The sequence below is a fragment of the Castanea sativa genome, chromosome 7, assembly GCF_040712315.1.
Source record: "Castanea sativa cultivar Marrone di Chiusa Pesio chromosome 7, ASM4071231v1".
Classification (NCBI taxonomy): Eukaryota; Viridiplantae; Streptophyta; class Magnoliopsida; order Fagales; family Fagaceae; genus Castanea; species Castanea sativa.
In genome coordinates, this window is record NC_134019.1 from 31,377,403 (window position 1) to 31,397,682 (window position 20,280).

Consider the following 20,280-nt stretch of genomic DNA (forward strand, 5'->3'; position numbering starts at 1 on the left):
CATTTTTTCAAAACAAACCAATGATAGCTCGGGTACCCAACCGGGTGAGACCTACAAGTTGAAGTCCAAACCCACCCACCCCCTTTCAATTCACGTTAAAGAAACTATACCACAGGTGAGTACTTGGTTGATCCATTTGACAATCATAAATGCAATAATTTTAGAATGTATTAAACCAGAATGGAACACATCATTCCCCTTTTGGAGACAGTAACATTCAAAAATAGCAGGTTCATCAAATTCCAAAAGAATAAAGAAGACCTTTGATTTACAAAGAAACACTTCTTAAATAAATTCTTAAAAGAGAGAGGGAGAATTGATTACTACTGCACTATCAATGATATTTCACAAGAAATTACATGACATGTAATTGATATCAAACACTCTGAATCACAAAAAAGGTCTGCTGAACTATGTACAAAAGAAGCCACTTCAGACGTAATTGAGTCTATAAAAGAATCAATGTGTAACTGGCTATCCCTAGTGTCACTAAAATTACAAGGCTTTCGGTGGGGGTAAATACTTATTAGACCATTGCTTATTTACATATTGTACAAAATTACCGTCTTGTCTTGTCGAGACGGGAAAGAATCTGTTCAGTAGTTTCATTAACTGTACACCTGCACCCAATAAAACCCAGCACAAGAGTTTTGAGAATCAGCCTGAGACTGCTGTTAAGTAAACAATCTGTACCATACTAGTAGTTAAGCAAAATGTTTCATTACTGTATAAACTGATTTGCTAATCTGTTGAGGCCCCAAAAAGTTTTAACAATCAACAGTATTTCAAAGTTGATATGATAATTTAGTAGTTCCTGTATGTGAAAATATATGAACAAAATAAAATTTTCAAAATACCATGAAAAACAATTTATACTTGAACTTAGTTAAATGAACTATTGAAATATTCTACAGATTTAAACCATATTTGATAGACCTGAAAATAGAAAATTATTTCAGCATATAATATAATACAGGATGATTTCTTCCAACCAAAAGCAGTATCAAAATTCTGAAGTTAAGAAAAATATTGGTTCATTACTTCATTTACATTAATGATGTAACGCAAAAAGTGTTTCAAATTCTTTAGTATTTTTTATAAAATGATTTGAAATAAAGTATAGTAAGCAAAAAATCGTTTGTATTATTATTTTAAAACAATAAAATAAAAAATAAAAAGCCTCTTATTTAATGTCTTCTCTACTTAAGGTTTCCATTTTCATTATATAATAATTAAAGCCCAAAACCAAATACTTATTCTCTCATGCTCACAAAAGCTACAGATAAGAACATAATATTTTGTTACTTCTCTCTCTGCTAAAGAGACCAGATTTCTAACCTTTTAAGTAATCCAATATAAAGAGCACGTAAATTCTGAAAGAAGCCAACTCACATGATAGATGGGCACCTCCACAGCAACAAACAGGGTTCTTTAACGATCCCTTTTTACGGATGGGAAAGCAGTCCTTCATTCTATGACTCAAGATATACCCACTGCAAATAATTTAGAGGAGCAATACAGTGGATCGTAGAAGCAAGAGATATTTACAGAAGTAAATATATGTTGTAATCCTGTAACTGATATTTTTAGCTGTATTAATCATGTTCTTGTGACTGAGTGGGACCCAAATATTTCTCCATGGACTCTTTCTTACGTTCAGGATCCAGGCTGCAAGCATGAACACCACAGTTAATGTTAGATTCTAGAACTTTAAATGTTATTATACTGAAACAATTATGCAACGTCAGAAACAATAAAATAACTTCAAAAGGATAACTAACCTATTCCTGAAGCCAAGAATAGCATAATGTACAGCAGTTGCACAAGCAGAAGCAGGAGCTATAGCAGCTGCAGGAACAGCCCGAACAGCAGATGTCAATGCGGAGACAGCTCCAGCTCCACGCTGGTACTTTTTCAAGGGAGTGCCAACTAAGGCAGAAGCAGATTTTCCCAGGCCATCACTAAGGCTCTCATACGCCTGTCAAATTAAGAGCATTAATACCTTCTCTGAAGAAAACACAGCACTAATCTTTTTCCTAACAGATAAAAACACTTATTATCATCCATGAGTGACTTGATTTCGGCATCCAAAATGCCAAAAAATGCTTGCCATAACTAAAAACAACACTCAGATAAGAAAGAAAGAATTTCTATTAAAAAGCATGAATGAACCCCAAGTGTTAACTGAGATCTACAGACATCAATATCACTGTGATGCATCAAAGGCTTATTTTTATGACACAGAGTATTACATGAGCCTGAGCCCTGAAGTGCCTTGATACTATAGAGAAAACAGTAAGTCTCAAAATCAATATACTTCTGAAACTTGATCCATCACTTGCCCATCATAGAGAGGACAACCTATAAATTCTACCTAGGACTAGTAATATAATCAACATGAGGTAAATTGAACACAGAAGACACAGCATATGGGGAAAAAAAATACACACACAGCAAGAAATAAGGCCATATCTCAACTTCTCAGGCCCATATAACAAGCTTGATATTGAAATCCAAAACCTGACATTTTTCCAAATTAGTATACACTGCAGAAACTGAAACTGTGATCAGAAAGAAGACATGACTTCAAATACCCACCATAGTCAAATGGGCATATTCTGCTCATGATCATGAGACCAAATTACTGGGAGCTCACTGCTAAAGCAGCTCCTTATAGAAGAAGGTAAGAATGTTTCTAGTTTTCTTTTTCTTTTAGTTCTTTATATTTAGTTCTTTCTGCTAAGTGAGACTTGAACTTAATACCTACCACACCCCTTTAACACTTGGGCAGCCCCCAAAAAGAATAACTACTTTCCCAAAAACAACTAGAAGGATCCAGTAGAGCCACTTGGCACGCCTCAGAGTTTCTTCCCCCCAAACAACCCCTCCACCTTTTTTTCTTTTTATAAAGAAAGAACCAGAACACGAGGAAGAAAAAGGAAAAGTGTATAATACAAATGTTTTTTTTTATTAATAAGTTACAAACGACCACAATGGGTCTTGAACCCAAGAACTCGTCCTCCCCTATAACTTATACGGGGGAGGAGGTGCCAGTTGAGCTAAAGCTCATTGGCAATACAAAAGACATTTTAAAGTGCCATATCTTTACCTCAAATCTCCAAATGTCAAGCCTCATAAAAAGTTTGAATGCATTTAAGTCCCAGACCAAAGTTGACAGCAAATGTAACACCTCTAGATAGCTCTTGACAAAAGACAGATCTTTATATATTGCATTGACAAATAGGATCCCAGTATACACGGGAAATTTATTGTGTCACATTCAATTGCGTTAAAAAGATGTACAAATACATTGAAACAATATTAAGAAACAAAATGCCCTATAATGCAAAAGATCTCATGAGTAGTTTGAAATGCTCTTAATGCTAATTTCAGCATCTAGAAGTCTCTTCCCAGAAGTTGATTCCTCCTAATTAATACGGAAAAATACAGATGGATGATCAGGGTTTAAAAGGTAAACTTTTTGACATATGAGTTTCCACATATTTTTAAGTGCATGCTTTTTTTTATTTTATATAGGTATGTTTCAAGTGCATGCACACACAGTTACTATAGTTTTAAGCAGACAATCACATACAAGCCCATACTACAATTTAAGTATTACAAGTTACCCAAGCACTGACATAACAATTGACACAGGAGTTTTTACCCGTTGGAGTCCTTGCTGGGCATCTTTAGGCTGATTAGATCTTACATTTGTCTTCATTCTACTTTGTCCAGCCCATGGTCCAGATGGAGGAATGCTAGTAAGAATACATTCAGCTTGAAGCAAAATGTCGTGAACCCCAGCAGCCAAATGTACCCCAAGTCCAACAGCTTCAAGTGAAATGCTTCTAAGAAATGCAACTGTGCCTGGGGGAGTAGAAAAGACTTAAGTCATTAACAAGAATTAATATTACTGTTTTATCATAGTAATAATAATAATTTTTTTTATGACCTCAAATTTAAAAAATATCAGCAATTAATGTGATTAAGGTTTAGTTGAGAGTTTGAATTGAGTTACACTTAGTCATCATAATTCTTAGGGTGTACAAAATCATTAATCTCTCTCTCTCTCACCCACACACCCACACACAGATGGTTGACAGATTCAGCACAAAGATCTGATTGCAGTAATATGTACTATAAGCAGAAGAGGGCCCCTCAAAAGGCAAATAATCTGTCATGATTCAGCTGAAACAGTGCACCAGATAGAGCTGAATAGCAGCAAAGAATTCTCATTCATTGTTAAAAAAAACCTTTGTTGACTTGGGTATTAAAAAAAGTTTGGCCCAAATCGGTAGCACTTCAAATAACAGGTCTCTCCCATAAGAAAAAAAGGGGGAAAAAGGTAAAGCATAGAAACATTGTAGTTAATCACAAAAACTAGAGCTTCGGCTTTCAAAATAATATTGTGCTGCACCAAAAAAAATTATCATCAACTTAAGAAACATCTATTGTTATTTTTATTGCCGAAGGTAAATAAGTTTCGTATGCTTAAATTAATAAGGGGGTGTTTGGGAGAGTAGTTTAAGTTATGTTGTTTGAGTGTTTTTGATATACATGTGGGTGAAAAAGTGTGTGGAAATGTGTGTAATGTTGTTTAAAATGTGTAGAAATGTGTTAAAACCATTGTGCCAAACACCCCCTAAGTTGTCTTAGTTATGGCAGTCAAATCCCAACAACAACTACTTCCTACTTTTTATGAAACAAAATACACCAGGTGATTGGGCTTCAATGATGAGGAAACCCAGATTTACTGGTAGGGCAATAAATGAAATTTGTTCAGTTCATTTACCTCTTTGCATTCCTTTGAGTAGTCTCCGATCCTTCCTGTAGCTCTCAACTGGCAAAGAAACCAGCTTCGCAGCACCAGAACCAACAGCAACTACTGATCGGATAGTAGGAAGGCCTCGTAATATTTTATGAACCTGCATTTTAGATATAGATAATTTACTGTCAAAGGACAAACAGAATCGTTGCATTCTCAATAAGTACAATGAGTCCTACTAAAAACCTGATTTTGTGAAATATCTTCCAACCACTCTCCTATAATAGTTTCAAAAACACCACCCCAGCCATAGATGCCAACGGAATGAACATGCTTGAGCTGCAGCTCAACCCCCTGCAATTTAGTGAAGTATCATTAGACATTTCATTTACTGGTCTCAGCAAGAATCCCAAGCTTTAGTACCTCTCTCTCTTCTTCTTTTTTTATTTTATTTTTCTCAGGTAAATTTACTCACACCCAAGAGGACTAAACCCTGACCACAAGTTTTATAATTATTACAAAGACTGCAACTCCTACCTTCCAGGGAACAAGATTTACAAGCTCTACATAATTCCCCCCTCTTAGTGCTGCAAGATCAACACGGCGAGGACTGTAGTCAACCCGAACAAGAACAGGCCATATATCGAATTTCTGAAACAAATTGAATACAATCAGTGCTTAGATTCTGAGTATTATAGAAAACAACTCAACAAAGAACTGCAATATGAATTATCCAGCAAAATAACAAGTCCTAGTTATATCCAAATTCCATAGTTGAGAAGAATCATAAATATTGAAAAGCAACATCATAAGTACAATATAGAGAGTGCAGAACCAAGTAAAGACAAGCAATAGTATAGGGTCTTGCCATCTCTTCTGCTACAAATACATACTACATGACTAATTAAATTGTATTCTGCAGAGGTTTTGATACGCTTTCTATTAAACTTATATAACCAGTCACAAAGATATCTTACACAGATTATGGACATAACTTAAGATCAACAAAACCAAAGGTACACGGTCCACAAAAACAAAAGTAACTATAAAATATCTAGCATGATACATTACTTATCATATATATATATATACATATAATCAGCACTACTTGCCTGAAAGAAAGGAAGCAATGCCTCATTTGCAATTGTATTTCTCTGGGACAATTTTGAACCATCTGCGTCTTGATGACAATCAGGAGACTGGTCAACAGATGAGCTCTTTGCCCCAAAAAAGTCAATGAGAAAATCAAGTTGGGACTGGTGAAGATGCAATAGTATAGGAAGGAAAGCAATGCGTAACCTGAAAGGAAAATTTACAAGAACCAACAGTCAGACAAGCAATGTGATCACCACTTTTACCACATTAATACATTACTATCCTCTGCATTTACAATTTGAACGCTAGAGAGGGAAAAAAGGTCTATGCATAATTATTGACAAATCTTCAATAACACTGAGCACCTAACATGAGGTAAAAAACAGCGTGATGCAACAAAAAGGACTCCAGTAGAGGGACTTTTTTGGGAAAAAAAAGAAGAATAAAACACAGGATAGTCATATTTGGATGGTTATCACCCATTACTTGATGCGGTACATTTGGAGGGAAAAGAATAGCAGGAGTTTTGAAGACACCAAAAGTTCTATGCCTGATCTCAGGTTTTTTTTTTTTAAAACTTTATTGGATTGGATTTCAGCCATGAGGAACCTTTCTTTATTTACAATTGTTGACTTATTAGATTTATGTAACTATTGTAACTGATTGTTTAGCCCAGTATACTTCCTCTATACTTGGGTGACTCATTTTTTATGATTTATATAATTTTATTATCAAAAAAAAAAAAAAAGATAGGACCTAGGAATTGGCACCCATGGTTTACATGAAATTAGAATCAAGCAATAAAAAGAAAAAAAATAGATAGAACCTAGGCATCAGCACCCAGGCCTGCTTGGGATCAGCACCAAGCATGATAGGAACCCAAGAATCAACACCTGGGCTTGCTTGGAATCAGTATGAAACACCGGAAGAAAACTCCCAACCCAAATTTCATAAATCCATGATCAACTCCTCACAAGAGTAAATTTTGGGTCCCTCTAAAAAGAGTCACCAAATTACATCAAAGATGGAAACTAAATTAACTCATAATTAGATTATATCATATACGAAAGTAAAGCTTAAATAACAATCAAATCTCTCTAATAGCATCAAATTAGTATCAATCAGCATCAACCATGATCATCCAACGAAAACAAATAGCATTAATGTCTTAAAGAGTCTAATCTAGTGTCCGCACCCACAAAATTAAAGAATACGTAGGAGAAGAAAAATTCAAATAAAACAAATGACATACCGGTACTCCTCAAGAGGGACTAGAGGATCTGGTCTGACAGCTTCTAAGTCCAGTTTGAATGCTTTTGAAGAGGATTCCCTAGGATGATCTTTTGAATTATAATATCCTAGTACCTTCCAATTCAAAAAGAAATTTTCAGATCCTGTTCGGAAAAGATACAAAAGGTAAAGACAATAATGTAAAAGTAAAATTATTTCAACATTACCAGTTTCCATGGTGCATTGCTGCTCTTGTCATAGAGCTGGAAGTCTTGAACTGAAAGAGAAAGCTTAGATACACATATTCCACCAACTGGGAAAATGTCATATTGAAATTCCATCCCAGAAAATGAAAGCTCCAGATATACAGTTGTATCCCTTCCATGAGAAGTACTAGAATGCTCTCCAATGTCTCTAGAATCATGCCAATCAGAACCAGCATGCATTCTCCATTTGACATCAATGTTCTTAAAGAGTACACGCCCTGCAGCCTTTCCAACATCATCGTCTGTTTTATTATTAAGAGAAAGAAGCTTGCCTTCCACAAATTGTTTCACGCCACTATGCTCACTTGTTTCTGAAATGTGGTTTTCTAAAATTCTTAAGTCCCCATACCATCCACTATTTCCTTTTCCAATATCTCCAATCCCAACATTTGTGGATCTGCAGTTAGGCACCTCAGGCAAAGACTGTCTGCCTATAGATAATTCTGACAGACGGCGCAACTCAGATAAACAATAGCCTTCTCTAAACTCTGTAAAGTAACCTTCTTCTAAAATTGAGGTTTGGCCACTTTCCAATTCTACTACAGGCATCAACCCATTGAAAGACAGATCATGAGATAAAATTTCAGGAGTTTCAACACGAAAGCTACATGCATCTCCCAGAACACTTTCGTCAAGTGAAACACAAATATGTGATTCAGAAGGATCAAATGGGTAGGCATGATTGTCATCAAATGAAAATGCATCTTCACATATCTCATCCATCAAGCCAACCAACCCAGGTTCACTCTTTGTATCTACACTTGCGATATTCACTTGAGAAGTCGATGGTTCAGAATCACCACTGAAGACTCTAGTATCATCATTGTAATCATTCCTGTCTTGTGCCTTCTGAATGTCATTCCACCTAGCCTGCAAGTGCACAATTGATTCCTCCACATCAGGAGCAAATAGCTGCTGGAGTTGAGCAGACAAACGAATCAGAGCAGCAGTAGTGTCATGACAAGTTTCCAAGCAAATGTGAGATTTAGAGCATTCCACCTCCCAGAGGAGGCCACTCTTACAGTTAGTTCTCAAGATAACTTCAATGAGTGCCTCCCGAGCAACTTTAATATAACCAACCTTGTGAAGATGTTCCACACTGTAAGTGCCACCAAGATTCTCAGGCTCTGACATTGTACGAAGAAGAAGCCCAAGATCTTGCACTCTAATTTTGGAGTCATTGTCAATTGAGTTTACCACAGTTGAAGTTGATAGATTGAAGGAAGAAGCAGCTAACAGACAAGCAACATACTGTTCACCCATACATTCTTTTTCTTTGGCACTCGAAGAACAGCACTTGGAATCAAGAACTTCACTCCCGGCCACCGAACGCTTTAAGTAGGGCTCATAACTCAATCCAATATCGACCAAGTTAAGAACAAAAGAAGATCCACATGATGCATTCAAATCCCCCTTCTGCATACTATTGTCACCTTCTTGTTCAGCTTCAGGAGAAGGTAAACTAAAAAAGGAGGATATTTTGTCCAGCCAATCCAAGCGACCGCCTGTTGCAACAATTGTGCCACACCTGACAGTTATAGAAGTAAAACCATGCAAACTCTCTGGCTCCCACAGGTACACAATATCAGAACCAGCCAATCTAGATGATAATGCATTGGAACCTCCTCCATCACCACGTTTCATTGTAGAATTGCTACATGAGATTAAAAGAAACTCTTGACCTGGAACCCCAGTGATGGAACCCCACAATTCACCTTCTCCATGGGCTAGCCAAAAGAAATTGGCATCCCTAATACCTCCTATATTTGATACTGACAGCAATTCGAACTTCTGAATTTTCAATCTCAGACAATACCATGATCCAGGAAGTTCACTCTGCATTGGGCCTCCAATATTCTCCTTTGCATCCAAGCTAATTATAATTTCCACAGAATCACATTCCACAAGGAGTGAAGTTTGAGACGCAGAAGGTCCTTCCCTAGACTTGGCAACATCAGAAGCATCAGAATCCACACATGCCAATCCATTTATCATCTGATTCAACAAATTATGTAATCCATTGTACTGAGAACTGCCAAGACTAATTGTAACAGGAGATAGACAAACATGCAGGAAGAATACAGAGCTCACAATCATCTCTTGTTGAATTCGAGAATTTAAATCTTCCAGATCTTTCACGGCAGATGCAGAAGCAAACTCATATGCATTGCTATCCAAGGACACGTCACATGAACCTAGAGTAGCTAAGAACTTTGCCCTCTTTGCTATCAAAGGACCAGTCACATGACCATCCTGCCAAAGCATACTGATGACAGAAAGACAACCTGTTTTGTTGGTGATAGACAGAATATTCTGAGCAGAAAACTTCTGATTCAGCATGTCGCAGGAGTTATTTCTGATCACACCTTCACTTGCAGATAAGACCAAGTAAATGTAAAGATCACCAACATTCAAATGCAAAGAACTCGTGACCATTGAAAATTGTTTTTTCTGTATAGTTGCATCTGAAGTTGGACTACGGTCTTCAATTACTCCCTTGTTGGAAGCCAGCGGTGATGAAAAATCCAGAACAATAAATTGATCGTAGGAAGAATAGTCTCTACTATCTTTGCCACTTTCAAAAGGGAAACAGAGGATTAACCTTGCATTGGGGATTAATATATTTCCGCGCAATCTTTCTGTTGAAGACAAGGTTGTCGGGCAGGAAGTAGAACGTTTTACGTATCCATTAGATGATTTGTGCTTCTCAGTGATGACCACAGACTGAGATTCATTCCTTTTGGTGTTCATCTCAACATATTTTACCACTTCCACTGATAGATTTAGTAATGTATTTACCAAAGGGAAGTTCACCCAGAAAACAAAAGGTGATAATTTCAATGAAAACGATGCTGGACCTGAAAAACTGCCATCTGATGAAGCAGAACTCACAGAAAATTCGCAATGAGTGATGCCTGATGTTTTAAGCAATATAACTTTTGCTACACCATCCTTACTTCCAAAGGGAAAATCTGCAGAAACTAAATCATTGACTTCATCTGAATAAGGATCTTCACCAGACAAGGTAAACGGAGGGAGAGCACCTTGAACTTCAGCTTGCAGTTGATGAATCAGAAGACTTTGACTGTTTTTATCATCAGTACAACTATTCAACCCAAAGTTCAGGGCATCCTTTTCACTGTTGAAGTAATTAGCAACCACTAAAGACTTCACTATTCCTTCAAACTTCATTTCTCGAGAACATACCTGTTGACCTTATCATATGTTTCAAGTGAGTGTAGAGGCATATAATGCCAAACAACTAGTGTTGAGCACAAAGAAAACACAAATTGGACCTATAATTCTGCAAGCACATTTATTACCTGCAAAAGAAGAACAATGTCTCTGCATTCTGCAGCCAGGCAATGAACATTAACCAGATCATCCTCAGGATCACACAAATTCTTTTGGTCTTCATCATGGAAGGAAAGCATGACAGAAATTTCAGCACAAGCTGCTTTTACAGTTGTTTCAACATGCTGCTGTTCTGTAACAATAATTGAGAGTGGGAAAAAAAATCAAAGGTTTGTCTACAAGCAATGTATAAAATGTATAGTATAATCCCTGTATACTTGATGTTTTTTAATCCAGTATCAGATTAAAAGTTTTGACAGAGAACTGATAAAACCATCAGTCCCAAAAGCTTAAATGATTAGGAAGTATGCCAACAATGTACGTTAAGTGCACCAACCCCCCCCCCCACCCCCAAAAAATAAATTCACTTCTCATTTTCCAAAATTGCACTTGGGCCACAGAACAAAAATATAAACAAGATCACACACCAAGCTGTTTTCGTTCATGCCCAGACACCAAAGAAAATGTAAAAGCAAAGTAAGATCCAATACTGTGGGCCAAAATGCAACCTCTGCACTAATATGACATCAAGTATTCTAGATATAACATAAGAATTATATTATTATGAGTTGAGAAATGCCTCCTCCCTTGTTTTCTCTGTTTGGTGGTGATGCCAAACACCCTTAGGTGGTGATGCCTAGGGTTTGCAGGCAGGTTCTAGGTGGTGAAGCCTAGGGTTTGTTCTGTTGTTCCTTTTTTTATTTCCTGTTTCTACTGTGTGCTGCATCACAATTGCATAAAGTTGAACTGATCCCACACAGTCCATCCAGTTATAAAATTGGGAGAAGAACAAATACCAGAGGGAATAAGCAAAGATCCAGAAGCAAGGCTCGATGCAGCAGTAATTGCACTGAAAACAGAACATGTCCAGTTCCACATCCCACTGCTTGCTAAAGCTGATTGGGAATTTCGCATTCCATCAATACATTCAAAAAACTGATCCACACTGCACATGCAACAGAATGACATGCTAGAGGCGTTAGCATTATTTGAAAAAATATGATGCTAGACTACCAATTAAATTACGACCTAGGAAATACAGTCCTGAAATAAATTCAGGAGTTTCTAACATTAAATTGTCATCTACATGTGCCTAATACTTGGCAGTATTACAAAAGATAATGTGTGAACCACCATGAAATTCAATTTGAAAAAGGAAAAGCAATGTAAACTTGTAATGCTTTTAAAAAAAGGAAAAATGCTACACGGTAAAGATATCGTTTCAATATTCCAAAGGGAGCTTTAAAGAAATGGGTGAGTTCAAAATACTAAATAAAAGGCATGATCCTGAATCTCTAATGTTTTGTAAGAGAGCATCGATACAGAATCTCAATGTCATTTGCAAGAATAAGAACAGTAATCAAAACTAAAAGTCCCCAGTGGGAGTGTAAACAGTAATTTCCTTCCATCACAGTTAAAACATAAACATTAGTAGCACAAGCTTCTAACCTTGCTCCAAAATCAAGTTCTTCAATTCCATCTTTCTGATTTTGATTAGCAGACACCCAGTCCGATATTAAATGTGCCCCAGGTAGCATACCTTCAGTTACTGATTCTTCCAGGGTCAAAGAAGATATATCCAAAGAAGAGCGACCAAAAATTTGTATCATCTTGTCAGTAACATTTGCAGCAGAAAGTGGTGTCGATGAATGGCAGTTGGATGCTGAATTAAAATTAATAGAATCCATTGACCTGTAATGCATGTGACCACTACAATCTTTGTCCAGATTCTTTACAGTTTCCCATGAAAGTAAGAGCCATTTTATTGTGCTGGGTTGAAGTCTCAATTCTACAGGATCAATAGAAACATCTGCATCCACTTTGCGAATGTCTAGGGACCCATTCTTCCAAGGTATATTTAATCTTAAATTTCCAGAAAATCCACCTCTTTTTCCTGTCACAACTGGAGTTGTAGTATTTGTGGGACTCTGTCCTGAAAAAAATTCACCAAAGCTTGCTTTATCGTCATTATCATCAATTTGAAGAAGCTCAACTATCACTTCTTGGAACTTTATGATGTTAGTCAATTGACTTATTCCAAGAAAGCTCTCCACTCTTGCACTACCATTTGAATTTTCACTTTCAGAAATACAAGTTTGACATTCTGTTTCAAGAATTCGAAGAACTAGGGTTGTGTGACTCCCAGTATCCGTTTCATCATTCTCCAAATACGGATCAAATGCAACAATTAATCTTTTTATCTTGACATGGAAACTTGAAAGCAACCATTTGACCATCTTTGCGATTGTCTTAACACCTTCATGAACATCCCCAGAAGTAGACTTTGCAGCATCATCCACCGAGTCATATTCATGTTTTCGTAAGTCATAATGGAGACCATGATTACCATCCTGAGATGAGCTACAAGTTTCATCTTCAGCTGGTGAATCATTCTTCATACACGGAGCAAGCACAAGCTCAAGTTCATCTACCTCAACCACACAACCTTCACCCTTCCAAGGCATTTTAACTAGCAACGAGCCAATGGACCCTTCTTTTATAATTACTGGTGTTGATGCACCAAACTGGAAAAAAAAAAAAACAAATGGCCATGAGAAAATTAAATAATTACAAGAAATCCATTTAAGATTCAAATTCAGAGACCAATAAAAAAAATGGCCTTAGCAACCCTCCAGATCATAAATTATTAGAAAACTCAATTACTCCGGTTGCAGTTCTATGAATTAATCTTCCCTTTGTCAACAAAGACAACTTGGTCCTCCAATTCAGTAATTGATTATTGAGTAGTAAATTACATGTGCAGGTTCCTTTTTTTTTTTTGATAAGTATGTGCAGGTTCCATTTTAGCTAGAGCTCATTCACCAACTATTGGGAGTGTTATGTCAGATATATGTTTACAAGTGTTCACAATATCGAAAGCAACCCCACCCTTCCAATTCACACCCCAAAATAATAATAAAAACAGGATGCACGCACTACTTGTTTATGCTAGGTAACCCGGGGTACTGATTACAATGTTCATTTTCACATTGCCCAAGTCCATAGTTCACAAAACAGTTAAATAACAGAATTCATAAATTGTAAACAGCACGGGTGTTCAGCGAAGCCGAACAAAAACTCCACATACCGTCAAAGGAAAAACAAACCTAAAATTAATGCAAATGTTACAAATTCTTTAAACCCCACAATCCTAAAAACCCTTAATAACCCATGAATTCAAAACTGGCAAGCAAAATTATAGTCCTAACATTAAGCCCAAACTCAACCAGAACAGCCAAACCTCCACTCATCCGAGCCTAATGCAACTAATTAAACTAACCAACACAATTCTCACTCTTTTCATTAACAAAAACAAAAAACAAAAATTGAAGTTTTATATTTCATTATCAAGCTAATTAGAATTGAAAATTCGAAACAGAGAATCAAAAGCGAACCTTCTCGTTGAGATAATCGACATTAAGAGCGAGATCATTGAGCTGAATCGTTCCCTCAGTGAGCTGCACATCGAGTTGTTCGAGGTCGATATCCCCCAATATCAAATGCCCTAATTTCTTCTTCAACACGAACTTGCAGACCTTCTTCAAGGCCCAGCGCGAGAACACAGCCTCCGCCGACCTCCTAATATTCCACGGAAACATTTTTCCCTGTGAATTTGCCTCTTGCAGTTCACAAATTTTGGGGGTTTTGGCGTGGCCTGCGTGGAAATTAGGGTTTTGGGATTAGCGAATTGGGGTTTTCCTCCTTTCTTTTTGTTGATGCTCGCTTTGTAAGGGAAACCTCCATAAAAAGAGAGAGAGAGGGATTGTTTGGTTTTGCGTAAAAAGATGTAATGGAAGGGAATTGAATTGAAATTGTTTTAAAAGTTTTTGGAGGAATTTGAGTTTTGGTCCACTTGGGTTTCCGTGTCAAGTTTGTTCTCTACTGGGAATTTTATTAAATTTACTTCTTATGAAAGGTAAGAAAAGAAAAATTAACCTTAGTATATTTTAGGCTTTTAGCATAATTTTTTTAAAAAAATTTTGGGGAAAAAGACAACAAATTAGAATAACATAACTTAATCCAAATCTATAAAATAATGTTTGATTTTGATAATTTAAATTAATTAAAAAAATTCTTTTATTTTATAAAGTTGTCTTTTTTTAAAATAAGTTTCAAATGACTTATTAATTAAGTTTTGATCTTCTTATCTTATCTTATATATAGTATGATTTTTTAAGGAGATTTTTTTAAAAAAATACTAAATATTTTTAACACACACGAAAAAATGAAAGAAGGTTTTTTAAATAAACCTACTGTGGTGAATTTTTTTAGGGAGATTTTATAGTATAATTGAGTTTTATTTTTTTTGCCTAAGAAGATAGCATCGGTATATTTAAATAAAGAAAAGGTACAAGAGGTATAATAATAGGTCCTGCAGCCACGAAGAATGGTGCTCCCTCCTCTCATATTTATAGCAAGGTCTGTTCATTAAATTCATGATGGGGTCCTTCATAAATGTAAGGGGAGTGAACACTATTTCACTATACTCCGGAACTACCTATGAATTTTTCGGTATGATTTCAATTAATTAAAACGTGTCCTTTAATAAAACAAAATCCAATTGAATTAAGTTTTGATCTTGCTATCTTATCTCAGTATAAGTTAATTAGAATCCTTTTTTTTTTTTTTTTGAAACCAAAACCAACCATAATTAGAATCCATATTGATTTTGTCCAACTTCTACATGTATTTTGGGAGTTAGTAGAGTTAGAGTATATAAAAATACAAATATATAATTACTCATAGGTCACGATTGACCAATTGTTATATTTAAGTAACTACTTATCCATACGTGCAATACAAAATATTAATTTAAAAATTATATATAAAAATTAAAGTTTTATCTTAATAATTACTATTACTATCTTAAGAATTAGTGAGTTATATGACAAAAGTGCCTTAATTTAGGTGTGTACAATGTACTACATCTATATTCAGCCACTTGTCCTGAATACTAACTGAATGTAATTTATAAGTTTTACTATGTTGAAATATAAAATCATGAAATTAAAATCAAAATAATTAAAAATTAGTTGAAATTCTCTATTAAAAAAATTACTTGAAACTTTGGATTGTAGAGTTTTAATTTTGGTCCAACCACAACTTTTATTAGGACAACTTTTATTTTTATGATGAAACAAAGACTCTTAATAGGACAGTGATTCAAATAAGAGTTTTGGAAGACCTACGTAAAAAGATCACTCAATCAAAAGGCATCGATATTATGTTGGTCTAAGCTTTTTTTTTATACTTAAGTCATTTCACTTAAATTAAAATAATAATAACAAAGATTTTCTAGGGTTTTTCTCTTTTACATTGGAGTGAGTGTGGTCCGATGTTTGTTTATATAATCTTCGTTTTTAACCACTCTTCGCTTATTTCATTTATTTACTAAAGAGAGGTGTTACGTTCACAACATTTTTACAACAAATCATAAGTGGTTAGTTGTTATTGGTTCAAATTTGAACTTAACACTAAGATTACTTTTTTGCCCCAATAATAACAATCAGTAACATCCTGCCACTTAGAATTTGTTGTAAAAATGTTGTAAAAATATTGTGGACATATCATTTCTCTTTACTAAAGTCATATAGCGTGATTAACGTAATATCATTAATACAAGGCAATCATCTTGAGATTTGTGCTCATAATTAGAGATGCTGGGTTGTTTGAGCTAGAATCATGCACTTCGGTTTAGGAGTTCATGCCTTTCCATTTGGGGGTCTCATCATCCTTCAATTGTGGTCTACCCACAATTGATTCAAGCACAATTTTCTGGGCACAACTTTTATTTTATATGATATGATGATACAAAAATACTTTTACTAAGCCATTCGTCCAAACAAGAGTTTTGAAAGACCTGTACAAAAAGATAACTAAAAAAAAAAAGGCAACAGTATGGTGTTGACTTAAACTTCTTTGATATTTGGCGAGTTTGTGGCAAAAGTGATGTTTTTTGCTTTTGTTTTGGTCCTACCAATAGCATTGTTCATGCATCTTCTTTCTTTAATACAAAGGAACATCCTTTGTGTGGTGGGACCATTTTCTAGGCACAGTGGACGAAGATGCTGACTGTAAAAAGCACTAAATGGATCAAATGTGGCTATCGTTAAGCCTAAGGATGTCAAAATGAAGATCCTTTCGGACCCACATGACAAGGAATCAACGGCTAGGCCATGGCCATGAGCAGACTGATAATGACTAAGAATAGAAGTCGAAGCTGTAATGCAACTGATTGTCATTCTCGTCTTCTTTGGTTGAAAGTTGAAAGTTTAAAACTGCGAGAGAGAGAGACAGAGAGGACATATTGCCCAATAGGAAGAGTGCTTGGTGCATTGTGATTTACTTTGATATGATACACATTATAATGATGTGACACTAAAATTTTTTGTTTTATTTTATTTTTTTTAATATTATTATAATTTAAAATTACAAAATATATCACATCACTTTAATCTCATCACCTTTCTATTTTTTCTTTTTCTTTTTTTACTTAATAATCTCATCACATTCCTAAATAATGGAATGTTGTATTTTTGTATTGATCTTACATTAATGTAAGATTATAATAATGTAATAGGTAAATTACATATTTAGTCTCTAGCCTTTACACTAAATGTCAATTTGGTCTTTGACTTTTTAAATGTGTCAATTTGGTCCCTAACTTTTTGGTATTGTGTCAAAATAATCTCTATCATTAAGTGTTAGATGGAAAATACTGACGTGGCTAACAGTAAAATTAATATTATCTTTTATGCCACGAAAATTTCCACATAAGCTTCCATGTGGCATTAATAAATAAAAAAATCAACAATTTTATAATTCACTCCCTTTAACTCTCTCTGCCTCTTTGATCTAACTCAGATTCAATCTCTCTCTTCTATGCTTAGCCTCCATGACAGCATGACCAAAGCTCACTCTCTGAGTTCCTTCAACACCACTGCTATTCTCCACCGCTTGCCATCGCCAGCACACCAGTGGTTGCCAAATCCAATCCCTCTTTTGTAACCTCTCGCTCTCTCACTCTTACTCGCTCACTCTCATCAATCTACCAAGATTGAAGCTCTAAGCCTCTATCTGTCTTTAAACTATGCGTAAGGGGAATCTAAAGGAGATGGGTTTGGTGATTTCAAATGGGTATGTTTCGAGTGGATGAATCCCTTTGCATGTGTGGGTATTGTTCATTTTTGCAAGCCATATAGATGGTATGATTTGGATTTGGATTTGGATTTTGGTTTGTTTTTCAAAATGGATTCATGGGTTTGGATATTTCTGATTCTCAGTTGATTCGTAAATGGGTATGGATATGAGTAAGTGCTCTATGTGATCTGACTAAATTTTTTCGTTTTGGTATAAAGGTCTGGGTATTTTCAGCTTAGCTTTGCAAAATCAAAAACAAATTATTTTTGTAAAGGTCTGGGTATTTTAACTTCTATTCTATTTCTATCTTCTAAAATTAAGTTTTCCAATACTATCCCTTCTTTCATTTTTTTTCCATTTGACGGAGTAGAAATAAAGGGGTTTTTTTTTATAAAAATTATTTAAAGAGAGTGAAGGACACAAATTACACATCTACAGTGTGAATAGATTGTATTTTATTGACTTCTTTCATGGAGTTCGATCATTGGAGCCTTGAAGGGGCCAAGAAATTACACGGTATGAGACAAAAGGAGCTCCATCAAAATAGATTTAGACTTGGAATGGGTATTTTTGCATTTGCCTAGCCTTGAGTAAGCTTCGATCAGGGAGGCAGAGTAGTAAGCATAGAGAGAATATATTAGAGAGAGAGAGAGAGAGTTAAAGTAAGATAAAAAAAACTTTGATTTTTAAAATTCATTCCACATGGCAGCTTATGTGGAAATCTATGCGGCATAAAAACAATATTTTAATTTTACCATTAGCCACGTTAACATTTTCCATCCAGCACTTAACGGTAGGGACTATTTTGACACAATACCACAATGTTAGGGACTAAATTGAGACATTTAAAAGGTCAATGACTAAATTGACATTTAGTGTAAAGCTTATGAACCAAATATGTAGTTTACCCTAATGTAATATTACTGTGTAATGGAATATCACAACGAACCAAATGCCCCTAAAGATATTAAGTGGTTAAGTTACACATAGCGGAGCTCCACAAAAATTACATATTTTATAAACAGTAAATTTCTCTGAGATCAAATGATTAGAAAAAACTACTATTTTTGTCATTAATTAACATTATTAATAATCATGTCAACTAGCCTAATTAATTCATACTTACATTACTTTTTTATTTCACTCTTTTCCTCTTATTTTTTAATTTCTCTCCAGCATTCAAATAATAAAAAAACAATTTTTTAAAAAAAGACTAAGGGGATTACAAAGGATTTATAATATAAGATTTGGCTTACCTCTAGTACTTTTTTAACTGGACATGTCTTTTTGTTTTAAATATACAATAACAAGTGGTAGTCGGTTTTAATCTCTACTTTTTATTTAGTTAGTGGGTAGTGTGACAGCCTCTCATTAAAATAAAAGGAAATTCATTTTTAAAAAGTACTGGAGGTAAGCCAAACCCTATAATATATTTACTTCTTGGATTCTTTCCATCAAAAGGGCAGTGGGATTGTGAGACTGTCACCCTCTTTTTTATGGAAAATTCTTAGGTACTCTTGAAATAGGGAGAAATTATGCTACATCCTACATCTTCTCACATTCATGCATGAATTTTAATGAATGAACTCAATAATGAATGTGAGAGGATGTAATATTATTTTTCTTGCTCAGAGAGTACCTAAGAATTACTCATTTTTTATTCTTTCCATATGGAAGCCACAATTATCTTGTTCTTTTTTTAATTATTGGTCTAATTAGAACAATTTCCTCTCCAGGCCCTCTTTTTGTCGTTCATGTATATCTGGCTTCTCATATGGTTTAGTGCAACAAATTATGGAGTATACTTTCCAATAGCATTGCAATTTGCAATGCCTAAAATTCATATCTGTCGTTGAAAACAAAGTACCTCAAGTCCCTGCTTTGGTTTTAACTTCCACAATCTCATGAGTCAAACAATAATTGCCTTTTGAAATTGTCCTTTTCCATTTTTTTTTAATGCACTTTGTCTTGAAGATTCACAATTTTGGAATCCATACCCATACATATCTTCAAATATAATAAACCCTAAGTTTATAATTAAAAATAAATGTAGACCATCCGTCAATTCAGTTTCAAAATTGTACCCTAAGATTTGTTTTAAATTTTTAAGATGCAATTTCTTCTTCTTCTTTTTTTAATGAAAAACTTGTAATTTTATTAAGAAGAAGATAAATTTATTACATCATGAATAACTTCTGGTTGTTGAAGGAAAATGAATCACTTGCATAATATTAGTGAAGGGTTGCATGCATGCATATTTCATGTCTCTGCTTCATAAATCTCTTTTTTGGGGAGGGTAAACTTGTTGAATTTATAGTAACATATGTTTCAAGAAAATGATCATTACTAAAAAATATGAATAAATCCTATAGCAATTAGTATTTATATGGATATTCTATTCTATCCTTAAGCTGATTAATGGGTAAA

The 20,280-nt window shown here is 35.0% G+C and overlaps 1 protein-coding gene across 2 annotated transcripts; it reads right to left on the minus strand.

Annotated features, from left to right (window-relative positions):
* Nucleotides 1-267: 267 nt before the first annotated feature.
* LOC142642837 (autophagy-related protein 2) lies at nucleotides 268-14,527 on the minus strand. Of its 2 annotated transcripts, none has more exons than XM_075817260.1 (14): nucleotides 14,109-14,527; nucleotides 12,163-13,238; nucleotides 11,511-11,659; nucleotides 10,683-10,846; nucleotides 7,321-10,566; nucleotides 7,116-7,228; nucleotides 5,881-6,067; nucleotides 5,306-5,419; nucleotides 5,015-5,122; nucleotides 4,796-4,928; nucleotides 3,668-3,870; nucleotides 1,782-1,978; nucleotides 1,393-1,668; nucleotides 268-620 (listed from the first exon to the last, which is right to left on the minus strand). In XM_075817260.1, exons 1-13 carry the CDS (start codon nucleotides 14,310-14,312, stop codon nucleotides 1,596-1,598), a joined length of 5,967 nt encoding a protein of 1,988 aa, XP_075673375.1. In that variant the 5' UTR covers nucleotides 14,313-14,527; the 3' UTR covers nucleotides 268-620; nucleotides 1,393-1,595. The 2 variants fall into 2 exon arrangements, with proteins under 2 accessions (XP_075673375.1, XP_075673376.1); XM_075817261.1 differs by having other exon boundaries at nucleotides 1,339-1,668.
* Between the last annotated feature and the right edge of the window lie 5,753 nt (nucleotides 14,528-20,280).